This window comes from Papio anubis, chromosome 10 (genome assembly GCF_008728515.1).
Source record: "Papio anubis isolate 15944 chromosome 10, Panubis1.0, whole genome shotgun sequence".
Lineage (NCBI taxonomy): Eukaryota > Metazoa > Chordata > Mammalia > Primates > Cercopithecidae > Papio > Papio anubis.
In genome coordinates, this window is record NC_044985.1 from 90,358,166 (window position 1) to 90,375,144 (window position 16,979).

General features: G+C 42.0%; 1 protein-coding gene across 3 annotated transcripts in view; it reads left to right on the plus strand.

Moving 5' to 3' along the window:
* Positions 1-8,446: 8,446 nt before the first annotated feature.
* Positions 8,447-16,979, plus strand: part of ADAM23 (ADAM metallopeptidase domain 23) — a 173,064-nt gene continuing 164,531 nt past the window's right edge. For 2 of the 3 annotated variants that reach the window (XM_009182880.3, XM_009182879.3), the window contains exons 1-2: positions 8,454-8,997; positions 10,221-10,438. In XM_009182880.3, the coding sequence (XP_009181144.1) occupies positions 8,784-8,997; positions 10,221-10,438 (432 nt within the window). In that variant the 5' untranslated portion in view covers positions 8,454-8,783. Of the gene's footprint in view, positions 8,998-10,220; positions 10,439-16,979 lie in introns of all 3 variants that reach the window. The other variant, XM_003907860.4, reaches the window with a different exon arrangement.

The window sequence follows — 16,979 nt, forward strand, 5'->3', positions numbered from 1 at the left end:
TTTACCTTCTCCAAGCCTCAGTTCTCTCATGAGAAAAATTGAGAGTAACATTAGTAGCTCCCTCATAAAGTTGTAAAGGGACTAAGTGACATCATCCAGCTAAAACATTTAACATAGCATCTGGCATACAGTAGGTGCTAGATAAATGATTCCTTTTCTTTCTCTGCCTTCTTCTTGTTATTTTATTTTGATTATTTCCTGCATTCTTTTGTGTTTCTCACCAAATTTGGTACTACCTAAAATAGGATTTAAGAAGCTGCAGTTGTTGAGTTTGTAAGCCATAATAAGGGTAATATAAGAAACTCATCTGATAAGAAAATTGTTCCTTGGAAATCACCTTGAGATCTTTTGTATTTGAGATACAAAAGACAAGAGAAGTAGGAGAAAGACAGGTATTTTATTTGGGTGGATTACCTCCAAACATGTGGGAACTTTCCTTGCATACTGAGCTTTCTTCATGCTGCAGAATAAGACTATTTTATCCTGCCAAGTTGTGGAACTGGGCTTACAGGAATCAGTGATGTAGGGACCCAGACCTCACAGCTGTATCCTTCTTCTCTTTACAAAGCAGTGTCATGTGGAGTCACGTGGAAGACTGGAAGTGGATTACATGGCAGACTGACTGGGATTTTTCTGAGTCAAAACACTTTTTTAAACAAACCTTGTACTAAACACTATGGAAAGTACTGGAAAGCCAGAAAAAGGCTTGAATGTTAGTCCCAGCTCTGCACAAACTGTTGTGTCACCTTGGGAAACGAGCTGAAACTCTGAGCCTTTGTTTCTGTAATTGCACAACAATGAGTTTGGACTCCTAGATGATCTCGGAGGTAACTTCTGGCTCAAATGTTTTCTAATTCTATATATATATTTTTAGGTCCTCCAGCAATTATATTAAACTTGTTTTCTATCTTTCTTTATCCAAGGTTAACTTGTGATAAAAGCAGAACTAGGAAAGAAAACCTTGGGAACAGCACAGGATTCCAATTCAGGGTTTGAATTCCAGTTCTGATGCTGAGCAGCTATGTTACCTCAAGGAAATCTTTTTACCTAGTGTATCTTGACTGTGGTTGCACATTTTATTAATCTGGGAGGATTTTTAAAAACACTGATGTTGAGCCCTAGTCTTGAACATCCTAAACACTCAGGGATTAGTAGACTATCAAAGCTCTCTAGGTGCAAAATAAATTCACAATGAGATATCACCTCACGTCTGTTAGGATGGCTACTATCAAAAAGACAGGAGATAAATGTTGGTTAGGGTGTGGAGAAAGGGAACTCTTGTACACTATCGGTGAGAATGTATTATGTTGGTGTAAAAGTAATTGTGTTTTTTGCCATTACGTTTAATGGCACCATTACTTTTTTTGTTGTTGTTGTTTTTTGAGACGGAGTCTCGCTCTGTTTTTTTTTGAGACGGAGTCTCACTCTGTCGCCCAGGCTGGAGTGCAGTGGCGCCACCTCTGCTCACTGCAAGCTCCATTCAGAACAGTTCTCTGTGGGGATGAATGTGTCGATGTTTTTTTTTGTTTTGTTTTGCTAATTTTTTTTTTTTTTTTTTTTTTTTTTAGTAGAGACGGAGTTTCAGCGTGTTAGCCAGGATGGTCTCGATCTCCGCCCACCTCGGCCTCCCAAAGTGCTGGGATTATAGGCCTGAGCCACCGCGCCCGGCCGGCATCATTATTTTTAATGGCACTTCGGCACCAATCACATAGATTAGTGCAGCCATTGTGGAATACAGCATGGAAGTTCCTAAAGAAATTAAAAGGAGAACAACCAGCCGGGCACAGTGGCTCACGCCTGTAATCCCAGCACTTTGGGAGACTGAGACGGGCTGATCACCTGAGGTCGGGAGTTCAAGACCAACCTGACCAACATGGAGAAACACTGTCTCTACTGAAAATAGAAATTAGCAGGATGTAGTGGCACATGCCGGTAATCCCAGCTACTTGGGAGGCTGAGACAGGAGAATCACTTGAACCTGGGAGGCAGAGGTTGCAGTGAGCCAAGATCGTGCCATTGCACTCCAACCTGGGCAACAAGAGCAAAACTCCATCTCAAAAAAAAAAAGGAGAAAAAAAGGACAACCATATGACCCAGCAATACCTCTTCTGGTTATATACCCAAACAAAGTGAAGTCATCATCTTGTAGTAATATCTGCACTCTCCCGTGGTCATTGCAGCATTATTCACAATAGCTGAGATGTAGAAACAACTGAGGTGTCTGTAAGTGGATGAATGGATAAAGAAATTATAATTGTGTATGCATGTAATTTTTTTCTTTCTTAATTGCTGCACAACAGATGCATGTATTTCAGGGTACATGTGATTATTTAATACATTCATATAATTTGCAAAGATCAAATCAGTTATACAACGAAATTTTTATCAGAGTTAAAAAGCAAGGTGATCCTGCCATTTGTGACAACACGGATGAATCTGAAGGTCATTATGCTAAATAAAATAAGTCAGACACAGAAAGAAAAATACTGTGTGATCTTGCTGATACGTGGGATCTAAAAAAAAAAAAGTTGAATATATGGAATCAAAGACTAGAACTGTAGCTACCAAGGGTGGAGGGCAGCAGAGGGCAGGATGGGAGGGAGACTTAGGGGAGATGTCATCAAAGGGTACAGAGTTGTAGTTATGTAGGATGACTAAGCCTAGAGAGCTAATGTGCAGCATGAGGACTATTGCTATTCATATTGTATTGTATACTAGAAATTTGCTATGAGAGTAGATTTTAGGCTTCTACTACACATACAGGAATGGGTAGCTATGTGAGTGATGAATATGTCAATCTGCTTGACTGTAGTAATCATTTTACTATGTATATTAAAGCATCACATTGTACACCTACAATGTATAAAAGTTTTTGTTAAAAAGCTCTCTAGGTGATTTGAATGTGCAGGGATTGAGGACCCCTGCAAAGAGCTGTGAGTCTTAGCATTCTTACCTCTTAGCTGGAGCTCCTAAAAACAATAACGGTAACTGCCCTCTCTGTGTCACAATGTTGAGGATCACGTAAAATAATATAGATGAAAGCACTCTGCAGTGTGTAAGTGCACAGAATAATTAAAGCAGGCGTTGTTAAAGGACTTAGCCATTGCTATTAGGCAAGTGGAAGGGATTACATTAGCATATTAATTCTGTTTGCTGGGGTTCTAACCTTTTCATATGAAATTCAGCTGCTGTAGTTTAGCCCCCACCCCCACCCCAGTAGGATGTGGTAATTTACTTCTATGGAAACTCCTAGCGCTGTTCTGTGACCCAGTGAGGACTTAATGATTACGTGTTGACTCAGTGATTACTCCTAATAAACACAATTCTTCCAAGTTTTGCAGAGCACATATTATCACCACGAATCACCACGACATGCTCGTGTAACCCTTTGTGCCCAGCTTATAAACACACAAAACTGTTGGATAAACAAGCCTAATGTTTTAGAGTGGGGGAAAAATTAACTGTTTTCAAATTTATCTTATACTATCTGAATTCCTAATTAAACTCTGTTTAACATAATTTCCTTTAAGAACTTAATTTTAGGTTTCTTAAGTGGTTATCTTTCTTCGGATATTTTCATGCTTGACATTGTAATACATTTTTGTCTGTTCAACTACTCCCCTAGAAATGTCTGTTGTCATTATTCCTTTGGTATTGAATACTTCTTCTTTTCCCAGTAGTGTTGAAATTAGTCACACAGTGACTTTTGAAATTGTCCCACTTTGGCCTGGTCTTCAGAATGAGCAGTGGTGTAATTAACACAGACCTGCAGACTTGCAGATTTATTTTCATGAACTTGAAGATTGCCTATAACATGAGGTGTGGCTCTGTGTCAGGAGTGTGTATTCCCTGCCGCGTGGCCACTCTACAGGATTGAGTTTGAGGAACACAGGCAGATCCCAGTGTTGACAGGCTCTGAGAAGGACTAGAGTGCATGTGTTACTCCATTCTCTGACCACTCATGCTGTAGCATCCATTCAGCATCCCCTACTCACAAGAAAATATAGCTTGGAAAACAAAAGAAATGTCTAGAATCTCTTTGACATCTGTATTTTTTTGGTGAATGATTTCTGACTTTTCTCCCATTATCTACATCTGAGAATTGGCTCCAAAAGAAGAAACACTTCTTTCCTAAGGAATCCCTTCAAATGATGAACATCTTTTGAGAATTTAGTGACTACTTACTGATTAAACAAATATCTAAATTACAATGGGGAGCAATCTTTTCTAGAATTGGAGCCCTCTATATTGTGGCACATGCTTCCTTCCCTTTTTCTGCTTGTATGCATAGGACATAATACAGTTGATGAAAAAAATTTAACCTTAAATATTTATATATTTAATTAATATATATTTTGATAGATATTATATATATACCTTAAATATATATTATATATTTAATTAATTTATTTAATTTAATATATAAAGGTATATATAATATATTAATACATTTTATTATATACTAATATATAAATATATGATATATAATAATATATAAACATATAATAATATATAAATATATAATAATATATAAATATATAATTATAAATATTTAAGGTGTATATATGGTATATATTTAAGGTAAATATATATACACATATATGTATGTAGAGAGAGAGAGAGAGATTTTAAAATGGCTAGCTGACCAACCAGGTCCTGTAGGCTGCATGGTTTTCACATCCTTAAAGGTTTGTAAAGAAAAAAAAATGCAGCAGAGACCATATGGCCCACAAAGCCCAAAATGTTTATCATCTGGCCTTGTACAGAAAATGTTTGCTGACTCCTGAACCACGTGGCAAGTACCAATAATGAAGCCCACTCACTTTTTACTTTCATGAAGAAATGCATTGTCTTTTCTCCTTTGAAGTATCCACTTCCACCGGTAAAATCAGTTTTCATAGCTATTTTAAAAGGAGGCTGAGAAACCTTCTCTAGCTGGCTCTGTAACACAGGCTGTCCCAGCGAGCTCCTGGGTATAAGCAGCTCTTGAGCCAGAGCTGCTGTTTGAGGCTTGTTCGTGCTCTTGCTGTCACTCCCCAGATCTCTCTTAGTATCAGCACCATCCACTAATTTGCTGCACACCTTCTTTGACCTTGGCTTTTTGGGCAAATGCTTATTCCATTCCAATTGCTCTTGTGAGTCTGCTTTGCTACCTTCCCCTGCTTTTTTACTTTTTTTTTTTTTTAACCTTCTGGACCTCTCTTCTGTCATCCCCTTCTACTTTCTCCCCCAGCATCTCAGCCCTCTTGAGGCCAATGCCTCCCACATCTAATATTTCTATTTCTGTCCTTTGCTTGCTCCCGTCCAGACCCAGTTTTCTCACTGGTTGCAAAGTGGGTCCAGTTCTAGCACTGGAAACAGATTTTGGCAAATAGAGACCTTCTGATCTCCTCCCTCACAAGACCAATGGACCATTTTTGTGGACAGTATGATGACCCTTCCTGGGTATTGCTCATATGCACCCTTCATGGTGCTTACCTAGTGTCCATATTGCCTGGCGTAATTTCCTTCCCATGGACCTTCTGGCCACCTGCCTTCACGTATGACTGCAGCATTTCTCCATGTCTGCCACTTTGACTAGATCACTCCAATGGTCCTCTGATGGCCTTAGGATCCAACACACATTTGTAACCAGGGCCATAATAGCACTGAAGCTTCTGGTATATTTCTTTATTCTAGTCCAGCTTGCTGAATCCCTCCCTTTCCTACCTGTGAGTGCCTCTCTATGAATGCTGATTCGATTCCAGCTCTGGAGTCAGAGATGACCAAGATACAGCCTTGCTCTCGGTATTTTTTGATAGAAGAAAGATGTTATGCACATACATGAATACAGAGCAAAGCAGTAGGTGGTAAGTGATTAAGCAAGTCACTAAATGTTATGAAAGCACAGAGTGGAATATTTAGAAGTAAACTCTATAACAATAAAAATTCTGAACTACCTAATAAGAATATTACTAACTCTATCAAGTTGACCAATTAAATTATTTAATCAGTTAATATCTGATTCTGTTTTTAACCTTCCCTTAAATATATGGCTTAAAGACTAAACTTCCAGTAAATTTTTTCTAAGTAATGTACTCTTTCTCCGACTCATTATTTCATTTACTGATACCTTATCTTGACTCTAGCAATGTCTGTAACCATTAAAGTTCTGTAAATAAATGCAGTCTTTTGATTGTAGTATATAAAACAACATCCCTCTTTGTAAATACCCCAACCCCTTATTAGAAACTATATTGAGGCCAGGTGCGGTTGATCACGCCTGTAATTCCAGCACTTTGGGAAGCTGAGGTGGGTGAATCATCTGAGGGCAGGAGTTTGAGCTCAGCTTGGCCAACACGGTGAAACCCCATCTCTACTAAAAATACAAAAATTAGCCAGGTGTGGTGGCATGTGCCTGTAATCCCAGCTAATCCCAGCTACTCGGGAGGCTGAGGCAGGAGAATCGCTTGAACTTGGGAAGCAGAGGTTGCACTGAGCTGAGATGGCACTACTGCATTCCAGCCTGGGTAACAGAGCAAGATACCATCTCAAAAATAAAAAAAAAAAAGAAGAAGAAGAAACTATATTGAATCCTCATTCAATACCCCAAGTGCATGAAATAATGTGTTGTAACTGGTGGGTGTGTTTGGTTACTCCAGGCTGGCTGGTAGGTTTATTTATTGGAACAGACTTTAAGAGGTTGTCACTCAATTGCAAGAGATACCTTTCAAGTAACTTGCATCTGGGTGCTTTGCACCTTTCATTTCCCTCTCCCTTCTCATTGCTTGTGCATCTCCTTTCTGGCTTGCTTTCTGTCAGGCTCTTTTTCACAATGTATGTTGTGTCAAATATAAAATCGGAAAACCTAGCCAGAGCATGCTTGACTTGAGGGAGACACCCCTAAGAACACTGACCTGTAGTGGGCACTCTAGGGGGGCTAGAGTGTTCACTAGCCTGCCCCAAGTGTGAGTTCTGCTTGTGTGTACTACCCATTTCTTTATTCATTTAGTATATATTTTCCAAGGGATTTCTCTGTGCCTCAGACACTGTGTGAGGTCCTAGGGACACCATGGTGTGCAGAAGGGAAAATTGTTTTTGCCTTCACATGGGGGAGGTAGCATCAATTACAAATTTACAGGAATAAATATGTGATAATAATATCCTAGCTCAACATAGAAAGGAAGTTATCTCAGTATTTACCTAACAGTTCTGTAATGTGTGTGTGTGCGTGCGTATATGACTTTCTTTTTTCTCTTTGTTAAGTGTGAGTGGAGAAGATGGCTAACACTGAGTTCTGTCATGGCCATGGCACTTTATACCCACATTCTTTCTTTTAATCATGGAATTCTCCACCCCAGCCCTCACCCCATGGATGTCGGAGTAAGACAACATTGTTATGACTCGGATTGTCATTGGGAGGGTGAATAAATGAATGCTTAAATTATGAGAATTTGGGGACAGAAATATGCCACAGACTCTTATTTGAAGCCATCAGATTTAGTGGCTGCGAACCCACCGAAGTTGGGGATTTACAGTTTTTACAGTAACGACAGAAAATGTCCCCTTTCCTCTGCAGCAGTCAGGACTGGATCTCAACAGAAATGTGTCCTACTAAATGCGTGCCCACCCCCTTGGTTGACAAACAACGGATTTCCCAAGATAGCTGCCACACACTCTGTTTCTAATCTCTGTATTGCTTCCCCGCCAGAATGTCTAAGTCCTTCCCGAATATGCCCAGTCATACTTTCTGAACTTTTGAGCAAACACCGTCAGGCTTCTTGTGCTTTCCTCAAAGACACCAGGCATGGGCAGGGAGGGCACAGGCCTGGGCGGAGCGCCCCTGCGCGGGGGATTCCTGCCACTCCGCGCCAGCCTGCGGTGCAAACGCGCTTCTCAGCCGCAGTCCCACTCGCTGCTGGCAATCTGAATGAGGAGCCGCGCTATTTTTACCTCCCCAGCTTCAATCCTTTATATTTACATGCAGGAAGCAAATAAATAAGGGATTGAGAAGGGAATGCATGGCCTTAGTTTATCCAGATCAGGAAGGGGTTGGAATAGGAGGGAGTATGTGAAGTCTGCGGTGGTGGAAAAGGCATGTGGACTTCGGCTGGTTGTTTTCTCCCGATCATCCCTGTCTCTGGCCTGGAAGCCTCCGCACTCTCTTTCTGCCCCTCTGGCTTATCCGTGACTGCCAGCTCCCCCTCCACCGCCCTCATCTTTTGAGGTACCACCCGTCACCTCTGATGTTGCTTGGGCTGCTGCATCACTCTGCTGCTTTCCCCCCTTCCCCGCCCCCCAACAAAGCATGCGCAGTGCGTTCCGGGCCAGGCAACAGCAGCAGCACAGCATCCAGCAGCAGCATCAGCACCCGAAGCCCCGCTCGGGCGCGCTCTCGGGGGGCGGGGCGCACGCCCGCTCCGCGCGTCCCCGCGCCGCTCGCTCCCGCGCGCCGCCTCAGCATCCTCAGGCCCGGCGGCAGCCCCCGCAGTCGCTGAAGCGGCCGCGCCCGCCGGGGGAGGGAGTAGCCGCTGGGGAGGCTCCAAGTTGGCGGAGCGGCGAGGACCCCTGGACTCCTCTGCGTCCCGCCCCGGGAGTGGCTGCGAGGCTACGCGAGCCGGGAAAGGGGGCGCCGCCCAGCCCCGAGCCCCGAGCCCCGAGCCCCGAGCCCCGAGCCGCCTGCCCCCTGCCCGCCGCGGCACCATGCGCGCCGAGCCGGCGTGACCGGCTCCGCCCGCAGCCGCCCCGCAGCTAGCCCGGCGCTCTCGCTGGCCACACGGAGCGGCGCCCGGGAGCTATGAGCCATGAAGCCGCCCGGCAGCAGCTCCCGGCGGCCGCTCCTGGCGGGCTGCAGCCTTGCCGGCGCTTCCTGCGGCCCCCAACGCGGCCCCGCCGGCTTGGTGCCTGCCTGCGCCCCGGCCCGCACGCCGCCCTGCCGCCTGCTCCTCGTCCTTCTCCTGCTGCCTCCGCTCGCCGCCTCGTACCGGCCCCGCGCCTGGGGGGCTGCTGCGCCCAGCGGTGGGTATGGCCCCGTGCCCTTTGCATTGGCTTTCCCGCGGGGCCCTGCAGAGGAAAACGAAGGGCGCGCGGGTCCGTGCGCTCCAGTCTTGTCCCCGGCTCGGCCTTTCCTTCCCTCCCTGCGTGTCTTTCCACCCTTCTCGTTCCCAAACCCCCATTCATCCCAGTTCACTTTTGGAAGTCCATTTCTGTTGCATTCGCTAAAAACCCATTCCAATTTTTGTTGGTTCCACTGGGAGGTGTTTAGTGGATCCTGGGTCCCTCAGCGATCTCTGTGCAACTTGCGGAGGGGAAACCAGTGGATGGGAAATACAGCGAGGGAGCAAGTTGATACTTGCGAGGTGGAGCCTTAATGTGAATGCGGGGAGGATGTAGTGATAATAGTGGCTATGGGCTGTTTCCTCAAATTTCCTACCCGGCATATTCAGTGCGGTTGGAATTAAGGTGGGGGAGGCACACTTCAGGGACCAAAGAATTAAGGTGCTGAAGACATACTTCGTGCACGACCTTTGGTTCTGATTTCTCAAAGTGCTTGTCATTATAAGGAACAATTAATATAATACCATGTTCAATACATTGATGATTGGAAATCACTGAAAGCAGAAAGCTGGCTTTGGCAGGAAAATAAAAAGAAATTGGAAAGCTGCCAGCATCTGTATCCCTACATGGCAAAGTATGTTTGCTCATCTCAAAGTTAAAAGAAAAGGGAATTGCCCATTTTGTTAAAAGAGTCAATTAACATTCGGTATCCATGAATTCAGTACTCAAGTTATCTTAGGAGCGTTCTTAGCTCTCGGATGGGATGCCACTAGGCAGAGTAGAGTTGTGCTTCTGTGCACTCAGAGAAGGGGTGGAGATCGGGGGCAGGACCCCTGAACATGTTCATTTAATGACTCTTCTTCCCTCAAGTTCATTCTACCCCCTCCTCCCCAACACTTAGAAGTGTGGATCTGAGTCTGACTAGAAATGTATATATAAGACATAAAACAAATAGTGCACAGTTGTATAAACTTTATTGGCTATTTATTAACCTCTCCAGGCCATTTTATTGTTGAAATAACTTGCTTTACTGTAGCTCTACTTCTTAACTGCTTATGAATGAAAACTTTGTGTTTGCAGTTAAAGGAAAAATGCATTTTAGTGCTTATGTATTTATGGGGTAAATATATGTGTGTTTGTGTATGTTTGTGTTTCCTGCTCCCCCAACCCGCTACCTCCACCAGCTCCGCGTTGGAATGAAACTGCAGAAAAAAATTTGGGAGTCCTGGCAGAGGAAGACAATACATTGCAACAGAATAGCAGCAGTAATATCAGTTACAGCAATGCAATGCAGAAAGAAATCACACTGCCTTCAAGACTCATATATTACATCAACCAAGACTCGGAAAGCCCTTACCACGTTCTTGACACAAAGGCAAGACACCAGCAAAAACATAATAAGGTAGGCAGGAGGCTGGCTATGCGAAAGTAGCTATCATGAAGAGTTTTCCTTTGATTTGATTTTCTGCCAGAATCTGATTTCACAAATTTTACTGCAGCATTTTATTAAGAAAGCAATTAATATTATGATAGGGGAGAAACTGGAAGGAATTAACTTGGGATCTACTGGGATAGGACTGTTGTTTCTCTTCTCTGACTAAATTGGAACTAGAATTTTCTGATACCTGAAATGATATCCATGTATCTTTCAGGTACATTGGGCACTGAACAGTGGTTAAGTGAATGTGTTTATGATTCTGACTTGTTTCTGTGAGGCTTTATGTAAGGGTGCAGTATTCTGCCTTGATATGAAACTGCCTCCCATGATATAAAAACTGCTTTCAATCTGCACATATAAGATTGCTTCAAGAAGCTATTTGGCTGCACTGTCTCCATCAGTTTTTCCACTTAGAAACTGAATGTTTAAACAGTCTGTTTCTTTAATTGATCAGTAGGAGGAAAAAAATTTTTTTCTGTTGTATTTTCAATAGGTAAACAATTTGACATTTAAAAAGATTACGATGACTAGACACAAATATTTGCATAATATGAAGAACAATTTTGGTTGGCATAGTTCTTCAGTACCTAATTTGTATTGATTATGAGCGGTTGCTTTACTTTCAGGTTAGTTCAGAAAGTGGGACTCATATTTACAAAGGTGTCAGTAGAAGACAAGTATGTTTAATATCCAAAGAGTTTAAGGGATCTTTTTCCCTGGTTACTATTCTTTACTTGAATTAATATTATTTTGAACCCCGAGCTGATTTACACAATGGATTATCGGTGCCTCTGTCGTTTATCCCGAGCAGAAAATAGAGTCTGTATGTTAAATGTTTCCTTTTGACCTGTACTTGTTCAGGTGAAAACAACAGTTAACAGTTAACTGTCTAAACATCTAGAATTTAAGAAAGTATCTGCAGTTTACATCATTGTTTTTATTAGTTTTCTAAAATATAGGTGAGTGGTAACAGTATTTATTCCCATTTTACAAATGGGGAGCTAGAAATTTAAGGCTTTTGGGTGATTTTCCTATGTTATAAAGCAGCTAATATAAAATTCAGGTGACCTGAATGTTTAATGTTTACCATTTTTTACAAGTTAGGTCTTTAAGAAAGTGCTTCCTTCACCTTGAGTATTACTGGAGAGGTGAACTTTCTTTCACATTCTTTTGAAGTGGCTGCTACCCACCATGAGATAAATGTGTCTCTGATCTCAGCCAGCCCTTTTCTCCATAAGCTCCTATATAACTTAATGGGCTGACTAATAGGTCATGTCTAACTCATTTGCAATTAAAGGAAAAATGCATTTTAGAGCATATGTTTTTATGGGGTAAATACATTTTATTGATAGGAGAAATACATTATGGGGTAAATACATTTATTGATGGGAGAAATGGGTGTTGTCTTTAAAGAAGAGAAATCCAGGGCCCTTTTGATAAAATGCATTGAGGCTTTTATAGCTTTCCTTATAAATGGGACCTTTTAGAGTTGAGTGGTTAGTTCTCAAACTCCAGCACCTTTGCTTAGGGTGCTGGCGGAAGGAAAAACAGCTGCCTCGAGGCCTGTTTCAAAGAATGCTCAAGCCCTCCTCAGCGGAGACTTGAAATTTCAATGGAACTTTTTAATAATTCAGATGTTTGAGGCTATGACTAATGCTTGCCTTATAGTTTAACCTTATGTGGCTGCTTTCTTTGGTGGGACGTGATTTGACTGTAATATACCTGACTTCCCATGATAATAAGGTTTGTTAAACCTGTACCCACCACTTGCCTAGAGGAATAGACTTCTCACTGTGGATCACCTGCTTGACCTTGGAGTGATTCTATGTCTCATCCTCCCCCCTACCCACAATTGTAGTTGGGTTTCTTTTATACTGTACTTTGAAAAGAATGTTTCTACAGAAATCATATTTGAAAGCATTTTTCTTATTAGTTTAACTCTATAAACATTGGTTGCACCTTTATCATGTGCAAAGCGGTATGCTAAGTATTCAAAGATAAGAGATAAAGGTTAAAAGGATGAAAAGACATGATCTATCCTCCAGGAGACAGGAAAATGAGATAAGCAAGATTCTAAAAGTGCTCCTGTACAGGTATAGACAGTGTTGTTTGGTGGGTGCCCTGAAATTACCCTTTGTGTTCTGTGCTCTCCCTTTTACTTCTGTTAAGCATCTCTTGAAGTAGTTGATAAAAAGTGTTCCATCTGCTTTCTGCTGTATCTTGGGATGACTTGCTTAATAACAGTGATGAGAGACACTTGCCAGTTCTGCTGCTTTAGAAATGTTTCAGTAAGAAAGTATAGAATTTCATTTCTGCTTTCATGTAAAGAAGTTTTTATTTTAATATCTGTGTTATGTACCTTTTTTTCCCTCCCCTGATTTCATTGCACTGAAGCACATTTTAATGAAAGCCTTAGAAATGCTGAATCACTGTGCCTTTCTCATGGATCCCTAGACTGGGGGTAGAGGTGGAAATGGAAATTCCCAAATATGGGTTGCAAGGCCAAGCTCCACATTTATGTCTGAAGAAATTTCATAAATGTTCAGCATTGATCAATCTTTATTACTTTATAGCTGTGAAAGTTAACATGTTTATTAACTCTTCCAGAATTGGTGAGTGTAAAAGCAGATTGTGCAAACCACCTCTTTGCATGCTAATGTTTCTGAATGCCTTAATGTTTCTTTGTCAAAGAATGTTGAAAAATCTTTTTTTTATCTCCATAGAGTGATGTATAGCCAGTTGTCCAAACTGTGCCATTTTTTAAAGTAGAAGTGGGCACTCCTAATAATTATGCCAGGATAGTAGGCATAAACCAAGGTAGTCCAGAGCAGGCAGGGAGTTTTGACACCTTGGATCTAAATGCTATATTCCTTGATTTTTGGTGCTTACCCCAATTCAAGATTCTTTAAAGACAGTTTTATTTGCTGATGATTTATTATAAATTCTTTCTTACTAGCTAGGAAGTCCGATTCCTGCCATGTAGCAGTATTAGGGTCTGAAATGGAAAAATTTAATTTTGCTTTGTGTGATACTGTGAAATGTATTTGGTAATTATCCTGTTTCCTGGTACACAGCTTCGAAGACCCTTGGAATCTCCAGAGTGATGAGTGTCTTTCATATGCCAATGAGATGATGGGTGGCTGGGTGTCTCTAGATAGCTTCAGGATGGGAGCTGGTCACCAGAAAGACCAGCACATTATTAGAGGTTTAGGATTTGCGCCCCACAACCCCAAAGACAGAGGCGGAAGGTTGAGTTGATCACCAGTAGCCAGTGATTTAATCAGTCATACCTACGTAAGGAAGCATCCATAAACATGCAAAAGACTGGGTTCCGGAAACTTTGGGATAGCTGAACATGTGAAACTTCCTGGAGGGTGGAGTTCCTGGGGACGGCATTGAAGATCCTTGCCCTATGTGTCTCTTCCATCTGGCTGTTCATCTGTATTCTTTGTAATATCTGTTATGTAAATGGTAAGTGTAAGTAAAGTATTTCCTGAGTTCTGTGAACTGCTCTAGCAAATTAATTTAAAGGGATTCTGACTACCCCAATTTATAGCTGATCTTTCAGGAGCACAGGCCTCCATATGGGGCTTGAGATTGGCATCTGAAGTGGGCATCTGTAGGCTTGTGGGACTAGGCCTTCAACCAGTGGATCTGACGCTATCTCCAGGCTAAGTGTCAGAATTGAATTGGAGGACACCGAGGTGGTATGTGATGGAGAATCTACAGAATTACTTGGTGTGTGGGGAAAACCCTCCCATACATCAGACGTCAGAAGTGTTGGGTTGAGTGTTGTGTGAGACTAGAGAAGGAAAAAACATTGCTTTTTCTTATATCTCTTATTTTGTTATCAGGATCGATCTTTTTCACTTGTAGAGACTTTTATGGGCATAAATGGAATTGTATGATTACTAAATGTAAGCGTTTTATTAACCATTAATGTAACATATTAATAAAATGGACTATACATTTTAAAAGCGGGAGGAACACTTTGGATTCATTCATTCATTCTGAGATAATCATATGTGGTCTGTTCCTAGGGAAGTTAAGGAAGCTTTTCCTGAAACTTTAGTCGAAAACTACTCGTCCTGCTGGGCGTGGTGGCTTGCGCCTGTAATCCCGGCACTCTGGGAGGCCAAGACAGATGGATCACCTGAGGTCAGGAGTTTGAGACCAGCCTGATCAATATGGTGAAACCCCATCTCTACTAAAAATACAAAAATTAGCTGGGCGCAGTGGTGCACACCTGTAATCCCAGCTACTCGGGAGGCTGAGGCACGAGAATCTCTTAATACTGGAGACGGAGGTTGTGGTGAGTGCCACTGCACTCCACCCTGGGTGACAGAATGAGACTCTGTCTCAAAAAACAAACAAACAAACCACCCCCCTACCAAAAAAAAAACAAAACAAAACAAGAAAAACAACAAAAGAAACCCTACTTGTCCTGTATCATGTTCCCTTAGGATTCTCTTCTCTTCTGGTTGGGAAGGGATTGTGGAGATGCACGATGCATAGCACTGGGCCTTGGGGAAAGCTGACTTTAGTTGACATGTGTGTGGCTCAGTCTTTTGTTGCTTTCTCTATTACCTACCACCCCAGGTTGAAGAGAGAATAGAGAGAAGTTTAAATGAATTTAGATCTCGGTGATCATTTTTATTTCCTTCTCTTAGAACAGGACTGGTTCCACATTTCTTGACTTTCCAGAAACCAGTTGTCCCATTGTTGTTGGTATGGGACAACAGAAAGAGAAACATGGGATGAAGAGTCCCACCTGTCTCTGCCATGAGATGTTGGCACACTTTTTTACAAATCTGGAACCTATATTTTTATGACCTTTATTATAAGGAATTAATTTAAAAAATCAATAGAAAGTTTTATACTGTGGAACATGGGGAAAAGATTTCCCTTCTGGAAGTTTCTTTAGCAAGTCCAGACTTTATCTAAAGAGCTGCCTTTAAACAGCCTTCTCAAGTTTTCCAGGTCTTCCTAAGCAGTCATTAAAAATTGTAATATATAGAATTCAGGCTTGTAATGATTTTACTTGTAATGCTTGGCATGTAGTAGGCCTTCTGTTGAATTAATTGATGATTGAACACTCATATGTTAGAGTATAGTGGTTCCCATGGAATTCATGTTATAATCAAACTGAAATTCAAAAGGACCCTCAAAATACTCCAGTATTTTTGGCACTGTGCCAGATCAGTAGGAGAGAGAATTTTGGTCTTGAGTTTTTAGCACTGCATAAGTCACACTAACTATATGCTTACACTACCTAAAGTCGCAAAAAATACCTATATCAACAATTCTTAAATAATGTCTCTCACTGCTCCTCATCATCAATGTGATAATCAAGAGCTGACTATCTGGTAGTTATTGTTATGGTAGAGCAAGATGTATCTTTCTACTCAAATAGTTTCCAGTAAATCGGATTTACACATGGTAGGTGTTCAGTTTTGTTTGATTCAGCAAACATTTATTGAGTACTTCTTTCGAATCAGGTGCTGTGCTAGACCCTGGGGAAAATGAAGAAGACTAACACTTTGTCCCTATCTTTGCTCACTGGTAGAGTGTCAGAATCGAGGTGGCCGCTGACGTGTGGTTTATGTTAGTGCAGTTACTAGTGGAAGGAACAGAAGGCTGTAGGCATCCAAAGGAGAGAATAACCTTTGCCTAGGGAAGTCAAAGAAAACCTCGTAGGGGAGGAAACAATTGAGCTGGCCCTAAAGAGCAATTAGGAGTTAAGTGAAGAGGGTGGAGAAAGGTGGAGAAAGGAAGAGCCACAGAGTCGGCAGAGGAGAGGCTCCAGGTGCAAAGGCCTGACTTGCTTGGGTAGTAGCAGGTTATTTGGGTGGTGAGTGCAAGAAGGGGAAACTCAAGTATAGGAAACTTCAAAGACAGGGTCTCGCTCTGTCACCCAGGCTGTAGTGCAATGGCACGACCTTGGCTCACTGCAATCTCTGCCTCTCAGGTTCAAACAATTCTCCCACTTCAGCCTCCCTGACTAATTTTTGTGTTTCAAGTAGAGATGGGGTTTCACCATGTTGGCCAGGTTGGTCTTGAACTCCTGACCTCAAGTGATCTGCCCACTTTGGCCTCCCAAAGTTCTGGGATTACAGGCGTAAGCCACTGTGCCTGGCCTAGTGTAACATTTGTAATCAATTTTTAAATATCCTACTTAGTTCCTCTAGGAACCCAGTGACATAGGCATTTATAGATGTAGCAGTTGAGATTTATAGTTAGTATCTTCAGTAAGGACAAATAGCTAGTAAGTGGCAGAGAGAGTCAGGATTTGAACCCAGGTCTTCCCTTTGCAGAGCTCATGCTGGAGAAAGGTAGGGTGTTTTGGGAGTGGCAGAAAGTGAAGGTGGAAGATTGTGAAGACTGTAAAGATATGAGGGCTCTGGATTTATTCCATACCAAATTGTAAGTCCTGGGAAGTCAAGAGGTGAGCGCATATTGATTGAGCATAGATGAGTGCCCGTTATGTGACTCCCCAGTGAGCTTT